Source organism: Carettochelys insculpta, chromosome 5, assembly GCF_033958435.1.
Source record: "Carettochelys insculpta isolate YL-2023 chromosome 5, ASM3395843v1, whole genome shotgun sequence".
NCBI lineage: Eukaryota > Metazoa > Chordata > Testudines > Carettochelyidae > Carettochelys > Carettochelys insculpta.
This window is the reverse complement of record NC_134141.1, coordinates 29,032,579-29,052,648: the sequence shown is the minus strand read 5'-3', so window position 1 is coordinate 29,052,648 and position 20,070 is coordinate 29,032,579. Positions and strand designations below refer to the sequence as shown.

At 42.7% G+C, this 20,070-nt stretch overlaps 1 protein-coding gene across 1 annotated transcript; it reads right to left on the bottom strand.

Annotated features, from left to right (window-relative positions):
- Nucleotides 1–911: 911 nt before the first annotated feature.
- Nucleotides 912–6,868, bottom strand: LOC142013436 (monocarboxylate transporter 7-like). The gene is made up of 4 exons (XM_074994802.1): nucleotides 6,667–6,868; nucleotides 4,534–4,677; nucleotides 2,567–3,190; nucleotides 912–1,138 (listed from the first exon to the last, which is right to left on the bottom strand). Exons 1-4 carry the CDS (start codon nucleotides 6,866–6,868, stop codon nucleotides 912–914), a joined length of 1,197 nt encoding a protein of 398 aa, XP_074850903.1.
- Nucleotides 6,869–20,070: the final 13,202 nt, after the last annotated feature.

The following is a 20,070-nucleotide window of genomic DNA, read 5'->3' as shown; positions in this document are numbered from 1 at the left end:
CCAGTTATCAGGATAAGGAAAAACTGTTATTCCTAGACCATGGAGGTGGGCAGTTAGTACCCTGTAAATGCTGACACCTCAGAGCTACAGTTTCAGGCTGTCTTCAAATTCAGACAGATGTCTCAGCTCATGTTTTAGAAATTCTCTTTACCGTCATAGCAGCTAAAGATTAACGAAAATTTGAAGCTAAGACTTTGGAAAGATTCAGTTCCATCCCTTCTAATTGCTTATGTCCACCACCCTGGGGTGCACCCACACTGTGGGCAACACTGAGTGAGCATACATGGTGAGATGTGGGAAGGTGGGTGAAGTGTAATGGTTTGACTGTATTGTGTTTTGGTGTATAGAGCTTGTTGGTAGATAGGCAGGGCAGGAGATGGGTATAGGCAGGGCATAAGTGTTGATCTATGGTCAGAATTAAGGCAGTTGGTAGAACCCTTAATTCTTAAGAATTGCTCTCCAGTTCTATTCTGCCTGCTGAATGGGCTCAAAATATTGTCAATGCATAAGACAAGACAGACATGATTAATGTAAATAAGTAATTATAAATAAAACATAATAGGGACTGAGGAAGCGGGAATATTAGGGATAAAAAGTTAGGATTTTTGTGTTTTATTGCCGTTTGCTGTGTATGAGCCACTTTTTCTTTTCCTCTCCAGAAAAGAAAGCAACCTAAAAACTGTATCTTTTATAATTTCATAATTTGATTTTTATTCAGATGGACTGCAACTTTCACGCTGAAGTATGTGAAAATTTGATTTTTGCATGCAAATTATGCCTTTTTTTCTGACTTTTCCATAGCCCTGTACAGAATATCAGCAAGAAATTTATAAACACCATTTTGATCTGGAATGTATTAAATTAAAACATTTAAATAAGCCCCCAAATTTTCTCAGAGATAATTGTGGTAGTCACACCCCCATAACTTGTTCCTGACCCTTGCCAGTCCTTTGTCCCAGGAAATGAAGGGAAGGGAAGAACAGAATTTGCTGCTTTGATTTAATGTCAGTCTGGTTCTCTTGATCTTTCTTCTGCTGGAGCTGATCTATGATGACCAAAAATACAGTAGATAGGATGAGAGTGGCTCCTGCCATGTAGAAGCCCATGCTGTAATTTCCTGCCATGTACACGATCAGACCTGGAGGGAAAAGCAATGGCAATGGTGTGATTTGCTGGGAAGAAGTAAATGTGAATAGCTGAGATAGCATATTAAGAAGAGGAACGCTTTTTCTTTGAGATTGTGTTCCGTCTTCTGGCTGTGTAAGGGTTAATTCACCAGTTTAAAAAATATCTGGACCTCACATGTAGAAGAGATTTAGGCCCATATTTACAAAACTAGTTGCCTAAATTGCATTATTTACAAGCGCATCTATCAAGCCTGCTGTTAGGCTCTTTGCTCAAACACAGTGGGTAATTGTATGTGTAAGCAGCTGTTAATCGGTGCAGTCACCAGTTCTGCGGGTGCAAATTTGGGGTGCAACAGGCAGACGTATGGGTACAATTTAACCAGTCAGAAATTCACTGCTTCAAAATTTGGCCACATGGATTAAGGTGGATTAAAAGGTACCTGACTGCCTTATTTACTTACAAGCCAATAGTACCAGTTTGGCTAGCGCCCTCCCATGTTTTGAGCATCTGTGCTAGTGAAGTGTAGAGCAGGCACTGGCCTCTTGCTGTGCTCTTAGCTAGTTACCTCTCCCTCAGTGGCATTGGCTACTGCTGCAGGGACAGGAGGCAGCAAAGAGCTTGGGTGGGAGGAGAGCGATCTGTGAGAGGGTAGAGGGAACAGAGATTGGGAAGAAGCTGTGTAGGGAACTAATGAGCAAAGGATGAACCACAGAGGACAGAAGGCAGAGCCCTGATGGAAAGCTGTGTAGGGCAGAGGTGAGAAGCTAAGCCACAAATGTAGTCATTGTGGATGGAAGGGGGAAATGATAGATTTTACTGTGGATGAATTTCCAAACAATTCAGTGGGCACTGGTGGGGTTGTGCTGCCTCTGATGTATCTTTCAGTGTTTCCATGACCCAACTAAAGGAAAATCCTAAAATTCTCCACACCAGTGGATATGAGCCTCATGGTCTTCAATGTGTTGCGTCCACCTCACATACCTTCCGGTATTAGCTATTTAAAGTCAGATCTATGCCAGGTCAGATTAATGTGAGGGATGGGAAAAAACATCAACACTTTATTTTTGGTGAGCCAAAGTCATCAAGATCCCTTTATTCTTGATAAGCCAAGCTCAACTCTAAGACAAGCAAGTGCCCTGATGTCAAAAGGGAGTTTGCACCTGCTCATTCCAGGGCACCGGTGACCCAGTTTGTAAATTAAGTGCATGATACTTTCTAAACTCCTCAGGGAGTGTGATTTTCTCCATAGAATTTAGTCTGACTCTTTGCATTATGAATTTTGTAACTCAGGTAACTAGAAGTGGGCTTGAGATAGGGCCAAAATCCATACTGGGGGAAATTTGGACAAGATCTAAGCTTTTCCGGTTGAGCCCATCACTACAAAATAACTAGCACTTCACTAATAAGCCATGCTTATGAAAGTGCCATTTCAACTTACCAGCAAGAGCAGGCCCCAGGAAACCTCCAGTGCTTCGAATAAGCATAAAGAGCCCTAGAGCACTGTCAAAATCAGACATGCCCACAACATCTGCCACTACTGTGATATGGATGGACACGGTGGCACCAAAGAAAAAGCCATAGAAGCCAGTGAATATTGCCAGAGACAGGTAATTGTTAGCTAGTGGCAATACCACCAAAGAAGTACTGATCAGGACAACAGCCATTGTCAGCAAATGTATAGTCCTAGTAAGGTGGAGGTTAGCATACCAGCCACACAGCAGCCTGCTCATGAAGTCCGTGATAGCCAAAGCGGACAAGAGAGATGCTGTCCAAGACTCATCTATCCTTAGGCTGTAGCTAAGTGGAACCAAAAACAATGGGGGAATGAAAAAATTCATAGCAGCTAAAATACCAAAAATGGCATAAAGCATAAACTCCACTCTCTTCACAAGCATCCAGTTGAATGTTTTTTGTGTGATGATAGATGCGTGTTTCTTTTCAGTCTTAGGCACAACCTTGCAGAGTGATCTCTGAGCTTCAAAACTCTTAGCTTCAGGAACACAACTGTCTTTCAGGGGTCGCATCAGTGCACCACAGACGCATATATTGAGTTGCATGCTACCTATGATCAACAGAGCACTTTTCCATCCATATAGACCAATTAACCACTGGAAAAAAGGACCAAAGGTGAATGCAAGAACACATTCCCCAGCACTGGCAACAGCATTCGCCAAAGCCCCTCTTCTGGAGAAATAATGACTGACAATGCTAATGGCTGGTGTCCATGAAAAGGAAATCCCAAGCCCTGTGGAGGGAGAGAGAAAAATCTAGACTTCACCATACTATTGTGTCCATGCAGTAACACACACTTACAGCAGAAACTGCTTTCACACTATTATTTCTGTGTTAAATGTGCATAGTTAAATTCAGGAGTTGTAAAAAGGTATGCTTCTATCATCAGCAATAGCTCAGCTGTGCTGCACATTCTGTATGTTTGTATCAGGCATTTTGTGGCATTTAGATACACATTTAAGTGGAAAAACAGGAATGCAAGGTGGTGCGTATAAATACATTTGCATCTTCACCAATGCAACTTTTGTTTTTTTCAAAGACTGTTGACCAGTTTGCTATTGGCTGAAACAAGTCAAGCAGCTTAAACCAGATACACCTTGGGATGCTGATGCTGAAGCAAACATAGGGGAAACTGTCCTGAGCCGTATCCAGGCATTAGGCTGATGTGCATTCCAGTGCAGGATGTAAGGAGGGGCATTATGCCATCTTTATGTGGTCCCTTTCCTTAAGGCACCCAGGAAAGATGTGGCCTTGTAGTTGGTGTAAGCTGGAACATCTCTAGCAAATCCCAAGGATCTATTCTGCTGGCCCAGGATTGCCAGAGTTCAAAGCCTCTTTGGCTCCAGCCATGTCTTGTCAAACAGCCAAGATGGACCCAGACTTGGGTTATTCTGCCACCTTTATTCCCTGTTCAAGATCAATCTCCAGATGGCTGATTAAGCATGCCTTCCATCGCACTCTCATCATTTCAATAGTGCAAAGATTTGTAGCAGGCTGAGGATTTTGCCCTGTGACTAAGAGATTTAAACTTATTCCACACAAAGTGCAGCATTAGGGACATATGTTCTTGCACTTCTGCTTCTTTTAGGCCCTTTGGATGTACCACAAAACCCCTAATGTCTGACTAATTTAAACATCAAAAGCTGCTGGTTTTCTGGATGCAGTTAGTTGCAGGTGAAAACAATGGCCTGTTATGATTATTTGCAACTGCAATTTCCTGGTGCAGAGTTCTACCCACATAAATGGAGGGGTTGAATGTGTATATTAAAGCTATAAAGTAAAAATAAATAACAGTAATATTACAGCAGAAATTGGATATTTAAAAAAAAAACGCTGAAAAAACCACCCTAAATGAAGTTTCAGAAGTGCAGGGTGACATGATTTGGGTTGTACCTTGTAGGAAGCCCATAGTTGTGTACATCCAGAGGGTGTTGAAACCTAAAGACCCCAGTGTCATTCCTGAGAAAGCTAGGAGTCCTCCAATGATCACAACTATTCGATGGGTATATCTCACACTCAGACTGCTTGCTACAGGGGCTAAAACAACAACAAAATAAGCATAAAACAACAGTAGGACATGAAGCACACTACACCAATTACACAAGAAATCATCTTTATCATCTGTGATACCAATTGAGCGATCAGGGTTGGGTTGATAAGTTGCTGACCGAAAGAAAACTACAACTAACCCATATGCTATCCATTGGAACATGGAATGTCCGAACACTGTGGGCAACTGGAAAATTAAAGCTACTTCAGAAGGGGATAGAGACATACTGATGCAATATAGTTGGACTGGCAGAGATGCGCTGGACGGCATCAGGAGAAATATGCGTTACACAAGAAAGGAAAACATTTAAGGAAAAGTTTCCCTCTGATCTGTATCTGGCATATCTCTGATCTGTATTTTGTTGTCACTATGTGCATGAGACAGTTAGAGTGAATGCCATTGTACTGATCTGAAAGGAGGATTTTGCCCCCCCCAAATTTAAGACTTTCTACTGAGGAAGGGCAGCTGTAGCAGCATAATCAGGATTTGTTCAGGGAGGGGCATTCAGGGGTAGAGAGCAGACTCTGTGCAGAAAAAAATTAACATTTCCTTTGTGCAAGAATGCTATTGAATTTAATAGAGTTGAAACAAATAATGTTCTGTAGAAATGACTCTCTTCTTTTGACAGAGAATGAGATCCCACACAGAGGATACTGCGGTCAATGTAGAGATTTTAGTACTAGAGCATTATATCACTGCTAAATAGTCTTACAAATTCTATAGGTAAGTGATCAATTATCTGTTACATTCTCTAGTGCTTAACCAAGGGGGTTGTAAAAATAATTTTACAGGCACAGAGCTGATAAAACTGACTCCTTCTTGAAACTGTAAATCTTTGGTAAAGTGCATAGGGAGGAGCTGCACATTTGATTTGAGGTGTTTTTTCTATGTGCTCTCAAATTCAGCCCCTAAGCTGGTTGGACGTTACAAGCTTTTGCATCTCTTTGTGAGCTATGGGAACTGTAAAACGCATGGGAAACAGCTGACCATATACAGTTCCCCTGAGCATGGAGCAGTTCTTTGGGTGAGGTGGTTCTTTTACTTGTCATTCACAACTTGCTGCAAAAAATTCCAGGAACTTAGAACCTGTTACCCAATCACATTTCAGAAGCATCAGTCGTGTTTAAGCACTCCTCTTAGAGTGTAATCCTGTGCTTTTGCAACTGAGTGACTATTTGTCTATCAGTGTTAATAGGCATTGGATCAGATGCTTATTGCCTACCATTTAAAGGACTGCTTTATCTCCTGAACGGTTACTGAAGTGACTAGAGGCTCTGAGAAATTTCATGAAATTTCTACAGCCACTAGAGGGAGCTGAGGTAACACATCACAGTGCTGTTTAACAAAAATGAGGTTTCTAAGCTGATAGAAATGAGAATCTGAGGATGGAATGACATTGAGCTCACTGCTCCAAAGTCAGGGAGCAAATTGTTTTTCAAATACCACAACTGCAAATGCTCTGTTACTGTCATCCAGACATTTCAATAAGATTGTTTATTCTGTATCTCATTTTAAATACCACAGCATTTCTACCCCGTGGTGAGAATAACAAAGGGAAAGAGTGGGCAAAAATGAAATCACAACTATGCTAAGAGTAATAGTAAAGGTACAGCCTGAAACTATGAAATTCATGACTGGCAGGATGAGTTTTGGCACCCCATCTGCCTTCTTACACTGGAGCCTCAGCCTGCTGACTGATGCTAAACATGTAGCAAATGAACAGTTTGATGGGTGCGTTCTCTGCTGCCTGCTATACCTGGAACATCAGTTTACAGAGGCAGCATGGGAGCAGTAAGAAGAGGAGTGCTGTATGTACCTGTGTGTGTGTGTGTTTGCTGTGGAGGTAAGTATTTGTGTACATAGCTAGATGGGATTTCCTTCCTGTGTCTGACGTGTTTGTGAAAATATGCAATAAAATATGAATCACACAGTAGACACAGAGACTAATGGGGGCAGAAGAGAACATTTTTACTCACCTCCTAAGTGAAACATGGCAATAGTTATGGATGTAATCCAGGAAGTGGTGCTTGCGAGTTCATCAAAGTGCTGTTGAATTTCAACAAAGAAAAGACCAAAGGTCTTTAGGACAGCAACAGTGAGGCCCATTACTGTGAAGGCTGCCACCACTACCACCCAGCCGTAGCCACCATCTGGTGGGCTGCTTATTCTGCCCTGCATCTTCTGTATTTTGAGTCTTTTGGATTTTTTGTTGCAGATTTTTTTTTGTGACAGCTCTGCAAAACAATAGAATTAAAGAGATGACCTCCACTTCTTTGGGAATGACTAGTGATCAACTACAGGCACAGCAAATGACCAAAGAATAATACACATTTCAGTAATTTGGTTTAGTACATTCAGCGAAGGGTCTCTGAGCTGGGAAGTAGGAGTCTCAGAAGAGGAATAAGAAGGATACAAAAGAGCAAGAGGAGGAAGAGATGGGAATGTTCTTTAAAAATGGAACCAGAGACTCCAGCTCATTCTAAGCCTTCAACAGCCCCAGCCTAGCTAGTTTTTAAAGCCGCGCTGTTAAGGCTTCCAAGCCCAAAATCTGATTCCTGCCATGACATTACATAATCTGAAATATCCCTTACACAGCAAACTCCCCACCCCACCAGCTCTCTCAAACCAGGGTGAGTTGTCTGTCAACTGCAGCCACAGGGCTGAGCTATAAAATTGTTAGTCTTTAAGGTGCTACAGGACTGCCCCTTTCTTTTCTTTCTTTGTGAAGATACAAACAAAAACAACGACCCCTCTGAGACTGACAATCCAGGTTGTTGTAATGTGTGCATAAGAAATGAGAGTACATATCACACTGTTCCTCTGGCTGACACCATTTGTGTGATTCAGTAGAAGATGGAAAACCTGAGAAGATTCCCGATGGCCCTGAGCTCCAGGGAGCAGGAAAGACATCAGTTTCATTTAGGGTGACCATTAACATGTGGTTTGAACCAGGACAGCAATTTTCTAGCTCATTATAGGGGCTCTTTTACATACTTTGCTTTATCTAATTCTTGACATCCCCCACCGCCCCCCTTCTGCCCCTCTGCTCTCTGATTTGCTCACCTGGATAATATTTTTCTGATTTGTCAACTTTGATTACTATTTTTGGTTCTCTGTGCCTTAAATGTTGAGTCTGTTTTGGTATGGCTATGGTCTGAAGAAGTGGGTCTGTCCCATGAAAGCTCATCACCTGATAAATTATTTTGTTAGTCTTTAAAGTGCTGCTGGACTGCTTTTTTGTTTTGATAGTACATAGACTAGCACGGCTATCTCTCTGTTACTATTAAGGTTGTATGTTACACAATAATAGTATCTGCATTCTGCAGATGGAGAAACTGAGGCATGGCAGGTTTAAATGACTTTACACAGGTCATGAAACAAGTTAGTGGGAGAGCCTAGAATAGACTACAAAATTCTCCAGATTCCCATTCTCCTGTTTGAATGCAATCAGTAAAAGGACGTGGCCTGTAATTATTTCATTTACTTTCAGTCAAAGTCTGGTGCTGTGAATTCAGTGGAAGTTGAAGATGCTTGAGCAATGAGCAGGATCAAGCTCACAAAGCAGAGAAAACTTCAAGTACTGAGTTTTATGATGCTTAAATAAAAGGCAGTAGGTAAGAGCAAAGCGGTATTTTATTATTAATCACTTTTTATATAAGCACCAGCAATGACAACTCACCTGTTCCCATGATCTTAAAGGAAAGCAATTGCCACTAAAATAAACAAGCTATCCCCACCCCCTCAAAAAAGGCAGAATAAATCACTCTTCATGTTAAGGGCTGGTACTGTGACACAGTCATTATAAAAACTATGTTACAGCAGAATTATGTAACCTGTTAGTAAAAAGGATTGTTTGACTGAAGATATTTCCATACTGCAAGTCAACTGCTGAATGTCTTATTAGTAAGTGAGTGACAAATCCATCAGCATAAACCTTTGTTAATTTTAATCAGATGAAAACACTGGAAGAGGGGAGAACAAAGAACATAAATAGTAAATGGCATACTGAAATTCACTTAATTTCTGTGCCATGCAATCAATAAAGGAGCTTCAGGCCAGGCAGGGTGTAGGCACTTTGTGCTAATATCAGTCAGATACTTTCTGAGTTTTATCTGATGTTATAAATTGGCCCAGACTACCCCCTTGTATATCAGTTTTGTCCCCACAACTTTCAGGTGTTACATCACTGCTAACAGTTATTGCTCCTGAAGCATAAGATGCTAGAAGACAGCTTCTTTCATAAAATCTTCCTTTCCTACTTCATTAATGTGATTTAAGTGAGGGACAGTCTAAACTAATACAGCTAGTAAGGCAGCTCAAATATACATCTTAACAGGAAGACTGAGAATGGCAGAATGTTGCCTAGAAGCCTGTCTAAAATAAAATATAACACAACACTATGGATTATATTACCTTCTTCAGATAACAGCAGCCCAGGTCTGAGCTGAATAGGCACCTCCTCCTCTACCTTCTCTTGTCACATCTGGTATTTTGTTTTGTATTTCAAACCACCAGTTCCTATTATTCATTCTTCTCCATGTGCACAGCAGTCTAGTCCAACAACCGAACTCTCTCATTTGGGATATCTACATAGGATACGATTTTTAGCCCAAACAGAAGTATAAGATAGGAACTCCTTTTTTACTAAGTAATTTGGCTCCTCCTACACTTAGAAAAGCAGTTGTACACAAGTAAGAAACCAGAGAAAGCAAGATCAGGGTGGGGAGCAAGGTGGGTAAGGATTTATAATAGGTGTGGTTATACTTGTATTAGGCATGGATATTTGGATCCACTGTTTTGGATCATCCTGAGAATGAGGCCAGCCCAAAAGTTTGGATCTGAGAGCTGTGTTGAGAACTGGGTTTCCTTAGGGCTCATCTCAGGTTTGTTGGTGTTTATGGCGTGACCAGATCTTTTGCCTCAGCTGACAAGCACACAGGACAAGTCAGGGCAAGGGTGTGTAAACATCTAGAAGATAATAAAGTGATAAGTAACAGCATGGATTTGTAAAGAATAAATCATGTGAAACCATCCTGATAGTTTCTTTGGTAGAATAATAAGCTTTGTGGATTAGGGGTAGATGTGATTTACCTAGACTTTAATATAAGATATTTTCTACAGTCTTGCAGGATCTTCTCATTAATAAATTAGGGAAGTACAATCTAGATGGTGCTACTATAAGGTAGCTGTGTAACTGTTGGATAGCTGTTCCCATGAATAATTGTCAATAGTTCAGTTTTCTGGAAAGGCATAACAAGTTCCACAGAGATCAATTTTGGGACTAGTTCTGTTCAATATCTTCATCAGTTATTTAGATAATGGCACAGAGAATACGCTTACAAAGTTCATGGATGATACCAAGCTGGGAGGGGTTGCAAGTGTTTTGGAGAATAGAATTATAATTCAGAATTATCTAGACAAATTGGACAAATGGTCTGAGGTAAACAGGATGAAATCCAAAAAGGACAAAAGCAAAGTACTCCGCTTAGGGAGGAACACATACAAAATGGGAAATGACTGCCTAGGAAGGAGTACTGGGGAAAGGGATCAAAGTGCCATAGTGGACCACAAGCTAAATGTGAGTTAACAGAAAAAAATAAAAAAGTGGGAGCAACAAATATCTTGGGCTAGATCTGTGATATATTAGCAGGAGTGTTATAAGCAAGACTCAATAAGTAACTCTTTCTCTCTACTCTGAGCTGATTAGGCCTCAACTGGGCCATTGTGTCCAGTTCTGGGCATGTTTCAGGAAAGCTGTGCACAAATTGGGAAAAGGTCCAGAGAAGAACAACAAAAATTATTTGGAGGTCTGGAAAACATGAGCTATGAAGAAAGACTGAAAAAATTTAGTTTGTTTACTCAGGAAAAGAGGTAACGTAACAACTTTCAAGTATCTCAGAGGTTGTTACAAGAAGATGGGAGAAAAATTACTCTCCTTAACGCCTGATAATAAAACAAGAAGTGGTGAGCTTAAATTGAAGCATTTCTAGAGGAGGTTGTGAACTCTCCATCATTGGTAAGTTCTAAGAGTAGGTTCAACAAACACCTGTCAGGCAAAAGAGGTATTAGTGATCAATCAGCTGTTTTTCCTCTGAGAGATTTGTTGTGCCCTGTATTTGTGTCACAGTTTCTGCTATTTGGTTTATTCAGTTAAAGTTAACTAACAGTTATAAAAATGTATGGAAATACATGATACATATTTGCTTTTTGGATAGGTAACAATGCATACTACTACCACCACCTGAATTCTCTTTTGCTCTCTTTTGATCTGTTCCCTAGCCCCCCCCAAAAAAAAGTGGATAAAAGAAAAATCCCTAGATTGTTTACATTTGTGTAAATTCCATTTTGAATTCCTTTGGCGTGTAAGAGTTTTGTACTGTACTAAGAGGCTTTTCTTGGACTATGACCTGTTTCAGATTATAAGTGAAAGATGGAGGGAACACCCTCCACCTGGCTGCAAGAGATATCACCTTTGATCAGAATCCAGCTTCACCCAGCACAGCTTCTGAGTTAGTTTCTACACTGCCTGTTTGAATAACCACAAGGTTCTTGGTGCTTTAACCATGTCACTTCTGCCTAAAGTGTCTTTTGTGTGGTGATGGGGAGTTGTAAGGATACTGTGGAGGAGGGAGAAAGAAAACTGGTAAAATACAATTCCTACCTTTTGTGACTCCCTTTGCTATACCTGTCTATGCCCATCCTCTGATCTAGGGGAAAACCACAGTGTAAATCATTCTTACTTTTACAATGTTCAGAATTATTCTGATAACCATACAGAGTAACTAGTTAGGAACAATCCCTGCTTCCAAGATTTTACCAAGGCAAGGTGTGGCAAATGAAGGTAAGAAACATAACTGAAGGAATGAGGAATTGCAAATTCATGACAACAAGATCACATGCATACTCAATTTAGGAATGTGATTATCACAATGACTGAGTTAAGATTTTTTTTATTCTATTTAATGTATAATTTTATTAACTGACAAAAATGTGGTTACTGCAGAGCTAAGATTGCCTAGGAGCCTCACATGCCTTTGCAGAAAGTTGAGTTCAACAACTGAATATAAGCTTTGGTAATACAGAGTTTAGGTATATGTCCAGATATCCACATTGCAACCTAGAGCCATTCACTGTGTCAGGTGTAGCCATATTGAATAGGGGAGAGATTAGTTGGAGCAGTTTGACAGAGCTGAGACTGTGATATGCAGTGATGTGGGGGCTATCCTCCTTTTGGGATGTGCGTGATCAAAGGGAAGAGGTGCCTAGAAGCCTTGAGAGATCTAGTGTGCATCTTACAGTGCTGTTTTGAGTAGGTTGAATAGCAAGGCATAGGTGTTTTCTTGCTCAGTATATTAGGGTAAGATGTGTGGTTTGTCAGTGTAATAAAGGATAAGTGATAATATATTTATGTTAAATGCCATTGTGCACATGCAATGGGGAAGGTGCTGAAAAGTAAAAAGGGTAAAAAGTGGTTTAAGAGGTGGTTATGTGGCAAATGTGATCTTTCTTTGGAAGCAGGCGGTTCAGTACATTCCAATGGCAGAGTGAGCATGTTTTATGGGTCTTTTGAGGCATTACTCAAAGAGAGCATAATAAGGTTGTGTGGGTATGTGCCTTATACATGGGTTTTGGAAGTCTGAGTCTGAAGTAGCTCAATCTGTGAATTGTTGCTGAACTCCACATTTTGGAAGGGCACAATATATCCCTAAGCAATCTTAATTCTGTGTTAAGTTTCTCGTAAGTGACTTTTCTGGCTTTTTGAACATTAAGAAGAGCGATGTTGCTAGGAGTGAGTGCTTACTTGAGCAGTTGTAGTTATCATGTAGATTTTAATTACAATGCTACTATGGCTAGGTAATGATGATAATACCTGGCTATTTTCATCAGTAGATTGCAGAGAACTTTACTAAGGTGGTAAACATCATTATCCCCATTGCACAGAGCAGAAGCATGGGGCAGTAGCATGACTGGGCCAGGCTTCCCCAGCAGGGTAATGGTAGAGTCTGGTTACAATACCTTTAGCCATGTGAGAGATGAGTGATCTTTACCCTGCTTCTGCACCCATGACATACAACCCAGCCCCTGACTGCCACCACTTCCAGCTCACCTTTTCCTTCTAATCCAATTAAGCCATTAACTTTTAGAAGCTGAGCATGTGCAAATATAAATAAATAAATAAAGGGATGGGTGATGGTAATTCTTTCGTCTTTAAGAATCACTTTTTCCTGTGGGCTGTATCTTGAGAACTTCTTGCTCGTATGTCCCCAAATTTAGTTCACTTACCCTAACCACACTCCCCCGAGGCACAGCAAATTTCAAGACAATCTGAGGTCACATGCAAATTTTTGCAGACTAAGACAACTCAGACTTTAAAAAGAAAAGTCTTCTTATTTTTGACTGTAGCAGAGCTATTCCTAGTGCTCTGCTATAATATTATGTGAAATTCATCATCATCATCATCATCAACAACTATGGTCTCAGAGCCCATTGGTGTCTGATGCCTCCCTCACTATTTCCTTCCATTTTTCCCTGCCCGGTGCAGAGTGGCTTAGTTTCTATAGACTAGCTCTGCACCAACCTACTATATCATGTACCCATTCTTTGTGGGGTCTGTCCATTACGCCGAATACCAGGATCTTAACTTTTCGCTCATCGTTCATTTTGCAGATATGCCCAAGTAGCTGTAACTTCATTGTATAACATTGTGCAGTAGTAACAGAGATGTAGCAGTGTTGTTGTACTCCAACAAAACAAAGCAGCAGAATTTCTTCTGCAGTAGGTTCTCTTTCGGCTATATCTTAATATATAATTCCCCACCTTCTGCATCCATCCTGTTCTCAGGATCTTTCTCTACCAACTCCTCTCATATGACAATATCCTTCTCTTCGAATCTTTCATTGTCACCAATGTCTCACATCCATACAACATGCTGCTGAATACACACATTTTCAAGATGCTCAGCTTTGCTCCTAAGCTAATCATTTTGCCTTTCCAGATCTTATCCATCGCCTTCAAACTCACTCTTGCTTTCACTATCCTAGTCGCTATTTCCTTCTTACAGTCTAGATCATAAGTTATGTTGCTCCCCAGATACGCAAACTTTTCTCCATTCTCTAGTGCGATCTTGTCTACACTGATCTTCCTTATCTCCAAATACCATTGTTCTTGTTTTATCAATGTTCATAATCAGTCCGTACCACTTCCCTTCCTCGTTTAGCACCTGTACCGTTCTCGCTATCTTCTCTTCATCTTCTTCAGTAATAACTGTATCATCTGTGAACCTCAAGTTGTTGATTCTCATCTCATGCACAGATATCCTTTCTACCTCTTCCTTGATCTTCTCCATCGCACTCTCTAGGTGTGTGATGAAGGTACTCAGTGGTATTGGATCTCCTTGTCTCGTACCTCTACCCATTCTAAACCAACTTCCCAACTCTCCACATGTTCTCACCACTGCCTCTGCATTGTCACTGTCAGCAACTGTTATGTTACATGCAGATCACACCTCAGCATAACCTTAATTCATAGAAGGGCTCTGAAAGGGCTCATTCATCACAATGGTAAGGTCTCATTTGAATTAGAACACCCTGTGAATATGAATGCAGCCTGAAATAATAGCTCTGAAACGTGTACTGCTCTATCTAAAGGTGCTATCATACCCTCCCTTGCATACCAGTGCTTCAGAGAGTGTGTGATATGCTTCCAGCATGTACATTCTGAACTCCTCACCCCAGTCTCAGTAGTATGTTAATGATACTTGCTCCCAGCACGTTCTTGGTTTCCCAAACAGAGAGGCAGGGCTTCTGCAGATATTGGCCCATATGTGGGCGCATGGAGAGGGGCTCAGAGACATGAGGTTGCCTCAATTCCACATGGCCATCCCTGGAATGGGAAGGGACATATGAGGGGACTTCCTACAGCTCATATGAGATAGCAGGAAGTGGGGACCCTCCAGGAAGCAAGGCACGCAGGACCAGCACACCCATGGGTGGCAGGGAGAGGGTCTCACATTCTCAGTGGAGGAAGGCCTTGCCAAATCCTGGAGCATGCATGGCAGGGGAGAACTGAGGGGCTGACAAACAGCCCTGTCCCCAATAACTCAAATTCACCCTGACACTCACCCCCATGTCACTCTTCTGAGTGTAAATTCCCTTTTGTCCAACTCCAGCTAATTCCCAGTGCCTGTCTTTTAGCTGAGCCCGTCAGTGCCTCTCCCCCACCCTCCACCCACATAATTCCCTTCCCCTCATTGCAGCTCCAAGATCCTGTTCACCCCCTCCTTTACCCACTCATTTCCAGCAAGCTTTTGCATATATAATTTATTGTCTTTTAAAAAATAGCTTCAGCAGCTTCTGAACTTATGTATTCTGATTACATTTCCTCCAATTAAACAAACAAAACACCACATCCAGGGGATGAAAGCATCAGATTTCTTACAGGTCCTGGCATATCACAGCCCTCCACCCCACCTGTTTGGGTGGGGGTGTGTCCATCTGGGCAAGAGTTTGGGGAGGCAGGTGTTGTGATATGACAGTACTTGAAAGAAATGTAAGTGTCGGGTGGACTGTGGGAGGTCTCAAGGCAAGGGGCTGGGGAGTGTTGGAGTGGGCCCCAGGGAAGGGGATGCAGATGTGGGAGAGTGCAGGAGCCAAGGTTGGGGAGTGAGGAGGGGTCCAGGGCAGCTGGTGGGATGTGGAAGGGTGCAGGAATTCAGGCAGGGGGTTGGAGACACAGGAGGCTCAGGGAAGGGGGCTGGGAGTGTGGGCCGCTCAAGGGACAGGTTTGGGGTGTGTCTGTAGAGAGGTGCAGGGGAGGAGGCTGAAGCCCCCCCACCTGAGATTCATACCTCTATCCTGCTTCCTGATCCCCTTCCTGTCTCTGTCAGGGAGTGAGAGCAAAACGCAAAGCTTGTCTGCCCCCTGCCCTCCACAGCCAGGAGGAAGAGGAGTACAATAAACTGTGCTCTTTCCCCTTGCTCCCTGCCAGTGATGGAAGAGGAACAATAGCAAGCATCTCTCCATGTGAAACAGGTGGGGGAGGAAGAGGCAAAGCTTCAGCCTCCCTAAATGGTGCCAGTGGAGTGGAACTGGGCACAGTCCTGGACTGGTGAGGTGGGGGCGCCCCCAGCTGGCCCCTTTAATCTGTCTGATTGCCAGCTGCTTTATGCAGCAGCCTGCAGGAGAGCCCTAGGAACCCGGCAGCAAGTGCACTGTGTCTCTTCCTGCAGTCGAGCACGCCAGCCCACTGACTCCTTCTTACCAGAGCAGCACACCGGCTTACTTTCACCTCTGACCACATCTGACAAAGGCAGACTCCAGCACAATGCCTGCTCAGGATCTGTGTAGCTATGTGGTCCCCATCACCACAGCACTTCTCTGCCTCTCAGTTGTTGAGATGAGTGACGGGGAGGTGATCCTGTTTTAATCACCAAAGAATGATGGGGGTCCCCAATTCTTGGGTCACTTTGGGATGTTGTACTAGGGATTCTCTCACCTTGCCATCATTTTTTCTTGGGAAAGGAAGGTGAAGGCAAGTGTTTGGCTAAATGGGCCTTAATATCATCTTTCTAGTTCACATTCTGGTCCTCTTAAAAATCTTTCCCAGCTGAGTAGGAATAGGGAGAGGGGTAGAGCAGGGGCACATGGCTGTGCCTCCCTTGGAATCTCTGCACTAGTTACCTTTGATCAAGAGACAAAGTAAAATGGAGGTAGACAGATGCAATATATGGGGCAGGGGGTGTGGGGGAGAAGAAGTTCAAACAACACCGATAACATTTGCAGAATGCTCGAAACTTTGGTCAGCAGTAAACAAGGGAGAGGATTACTGGTACACAGTGTTCTGGATTATTTGTTACGATGGATGCCAGCAAACTGTGTGTTTCAGTATAGACAAATGTAAGGTTGTGCATCTAGAAACAAAGAGTACAAGCTGTACTTACAGCAAGTGGAATTTTATTTTGGGAAACAATTACATTAACCAGGAGGATAATTAACCATTGAAACTAGGTACCAAGGGTTGACAGAGACCACTGCTGCCACCAAAGCCCTGTTTACTTTTTGCTTGTTTTACTGTTCACGTGCCAAGCCAAAGCTTTAGTGATTGGTTGTGTATATGTGGATTTAACCGCTTGTGGAGAACAAAAGCTTTGTCCCTCAACTGCCCGTGTAGACAAAGCTTCATTGGGAGATAGATGCCTAAATGCCTTTGAAGGATCTGGACCTGGGAATTTTTATAGTTCATTTCAATAGGAGCCGCAGCACTCCTCAAGTCCCTAAGGATCCGGATACTGAATTCTTATTCTTTTTATCCAATTAGACTAAAGCTTAAAATCAAATGTTATGCTCTAATGAACATGGCTTTCCTGACAGATTGCCCTGTGAGAAAATGGGGTGGCAGTAAGAGGATTATATCCTGAACTGAGCCCACATTTACATAAACAAGGTCAAACTGAAAAACCGCTGAATCATTTGCTCCAAAATTAGGTCAAGTTCATTTGTTAAGAAAGGAAGCTTCTCTGAGTAACAGAGCTCAAAGGCACTGTTTCATGGTATTTAACACAGCTCAAAGACTTTGTTCCATGGTATTTTTAACTGCTGTTCAAGTCATATTGGAACATACAACATGCACCCAACTTGATGCAGGGTACAAAGTGCTGCATCAGTGTTGTGTCAATTTTTTCTGAGCACATAAGAGTGCTGTTGGTGAAGTTTCAGAAAACTCTCTTCAGTAAGGCAGAGAATTGTTTGTGAAATTGGAACTGACAAATAAAATGTATGCAGTGTTATGGTGTTTCACAGATAGTAGAGAGGCAAAGTGTACAGTAGAACCGTGAGATGTGCACACTTGAACTGCATGTATCTCAGGTTAATGCAACTCTGATTGGTGGGGAGTTGGCACCTGGCTCCAGGCTGCCTGCCATACATGGAAGCCCGTAAACTGACCAGTGCAGCTGTGTTGGTCAGTTTCCAGCTCCTGTAGGGGTAGTAGCTGATAGTCTGACTCTCAGCTGCTGTCCTTAACAGGAGCATTTTCCCAGCTTCTGTCAGGGGCAGCGAGAGTCAGGCTGCTGCTTCTTCTGTCAGGACAGGAGTGGGGAAAACACGCCTGTCAGGGGAAGCAAGAGGCTGCTGCAAGCAAGAGGCTCTGGCTGCCCACCACTGGCAGGAACAGGGAAACTGACCAGCACTGCTGCACTGGTCAGGTTCCTGGCTCCTTGAATTAGGCAAACTTTGACTTACACAGGGTTGCTCAAGAACACAACCTCCGTGTAAGTTGTGGGTCTACTGTGTAAGTAATGTCTTCCATTGGACCAACAGAAGTTGGTTCAATATAAGATATATGATCTCACCTGCCTTATCTGTTATAATAATAAATCAGGACTATGGCCTACAAAGCTTACTGTCCACACTGATAGGTCTCAGAATCACATCTCACCTGAAAAATAAGTATTTTTGATTTGATATCCCCTCTACGTTAGAGAGAGAGAAAAAATCCCAAACGACTGCCTTATGATTTTTTTAAAGGGGCTGAAAGAGTGTGAAAATTGTAATCCTCAAATTGACCATTCCGGCCGTGTCTACACTGGCACAAAACTTCAAAATGGCCATGCAAATGGCCATTTCAAAGATTACTAATGGGGCACCGAAATGCATATTCAGTGCTTCATTAGCATGCCGCCAGCCGCAGCACTTTGAAATTGCTGCGTTTTGCTGCTATGCGGCTCATACACACGGGTCCTTTTAGAAAGGATCCTGCCAACTTCGAAATCCCCTTATTTCTATGAGCTTATCCCCACCTAGTGCCCTAACCCCCAATGTCCCCCCCATGCTCCCCCTTCTTGCCGTCGCCCCTGTCCTCCTCCTCCCCATCCTGCCGTCCCCCTTATGAGCTGATAGGAACAAGGAGATTTAGAAGTTGACGAGGTCCTTTCGAAAAAGACCCGCATTTGGACGAGCCACACGGGAGCCAAACGCGGCAATTTCAAAGAGCTGCAGTTGGCGTCATGCTAATGAGGCACTGAATATGCATTTCAGTGCCTCATTAGTAATCTTCGAAATGGCCATTTGCATGGCCATTTTGATGTTTTGTGCCAGTGTAGACATAGCCCCTTTGAATTTAATAGACCTGGGACAATGGGTTGTTTAGATGTCTTAGCATTTTGTTTTCTCTGTACTCTCCCTGCTGCCTCCATTGCAGTGAGCAATTGGAGATTGAAATTTTCATGTTTCAGTCCCTTGCCCCTTCACCAATGAATGGGACTTTTATTTGACAGGCACCACAGAATTTGCCATGAAGGCACCAAGCAGGGCGGGAGGATGCAGTGAGATTCCTCTTGTCTCATCTTTAATAGATTTCATACCCTCTACTGGTCAAGAATGTAAGCCCTGTCTCTACCACCCCTACTCATGCGAGTGGCCCCTTGAGTGACCCCTAAATGGAAGTGAATCTGTGCTTGGGGCAGAATGAGTTTCTGCTGAATTACTCAGGTGAGGAAGGGATAAGGAAGCAGGCTCCTGTTGTGTGGTTTAGACTCTGGATGGACGGGCACAAGGCCTTAGCTTTACGGGGCAGGTAAACACAGAACACACTTCTGTCTGCACTTGCAATTCTCTTTCGAAAGAGGAATACAAGTGGAGTGTGTCTACCCAGGCACAAATCTTCGAAATAGCCATGCTATTCACTGATCGGAATAAAGCAATTTTGAAAGGGGTGGGTCCTTTTGAAAAGGACCCCTGGGTAGCCGCACCGAGCTGCGCACGTTTGAAAGCAAGGCTTTCAAAGCGCCGTGGCTAGAAGCATCCTAATGCTAATGAGGCGCTGAACATTCAATTCAGCGCCTCATTAGTAATCTTCAAAATATGGATATTTCGAAGATTTGTGCCCGTGTAGATACAGCCGTGGGTTGCATCTGTGCTTGCACTCCTCTTTCAAAAATAAGAGAGGAAGCCGTGCTAGTCTATACACTATCAAAACAAAAAGCAGTCAAGTAGCATTTTAAAGACAAGCAAAATAGTTTATTAGGTGAGCTTTTGTGGGACAGACCCACTTAAAGTGGGTCTGTCCCACAAAAGCTCACCTAATAAACTATTTTGCTTGTCTTTAAAGTGCTACTTGACTGCTTTCTCTTTCAGAACCGGCATGCAAATAAGGGAAATCAAAAATGCAAATGTGGTGCAGATTTACATATCTGGCACCTCGTTTGCATATTTTTCTTTCTAAAGGGTTTCCTTCGAAAGAAAAGCAGCAGTGTATTTATGGCTCTTTCAAAAGTAAACCCCCATCTTTGAAAGACCCCTTCTCTCCCGCTCCTCCCCAGCCCGCCCTCCTTCGTACTGCTGCAACCCCCCAGCCACAGCCAGTGCCTGACTTCTTGCTCCCAG

Bases quoted from the DNA above. Each gene is read 5' to 3' on its own strand.
- LOC142013436 (XM_074994802.1), bottom strand. From the start codon at position 6,868: ATGCAGGGCAGAATAAGCAGCCCACCAGATGGTGGCTACGGCTGGGTG. The intron at 4,678-6,666 runs GTGAGTAAAAAT...TTGTTGTTTTAG, and splicing joins TGCCATGTTTCACTTAGGAG to CCCCTGTAGCAAGCAGTCTG. The intron at 1,139-2,566 runs GTAAGTTGAAAT...TTTTCCCTCCAG, and splicing joins CCTGGGGCCTGCTCTTGCTG to GTCTGATCGTGTACATGGCA.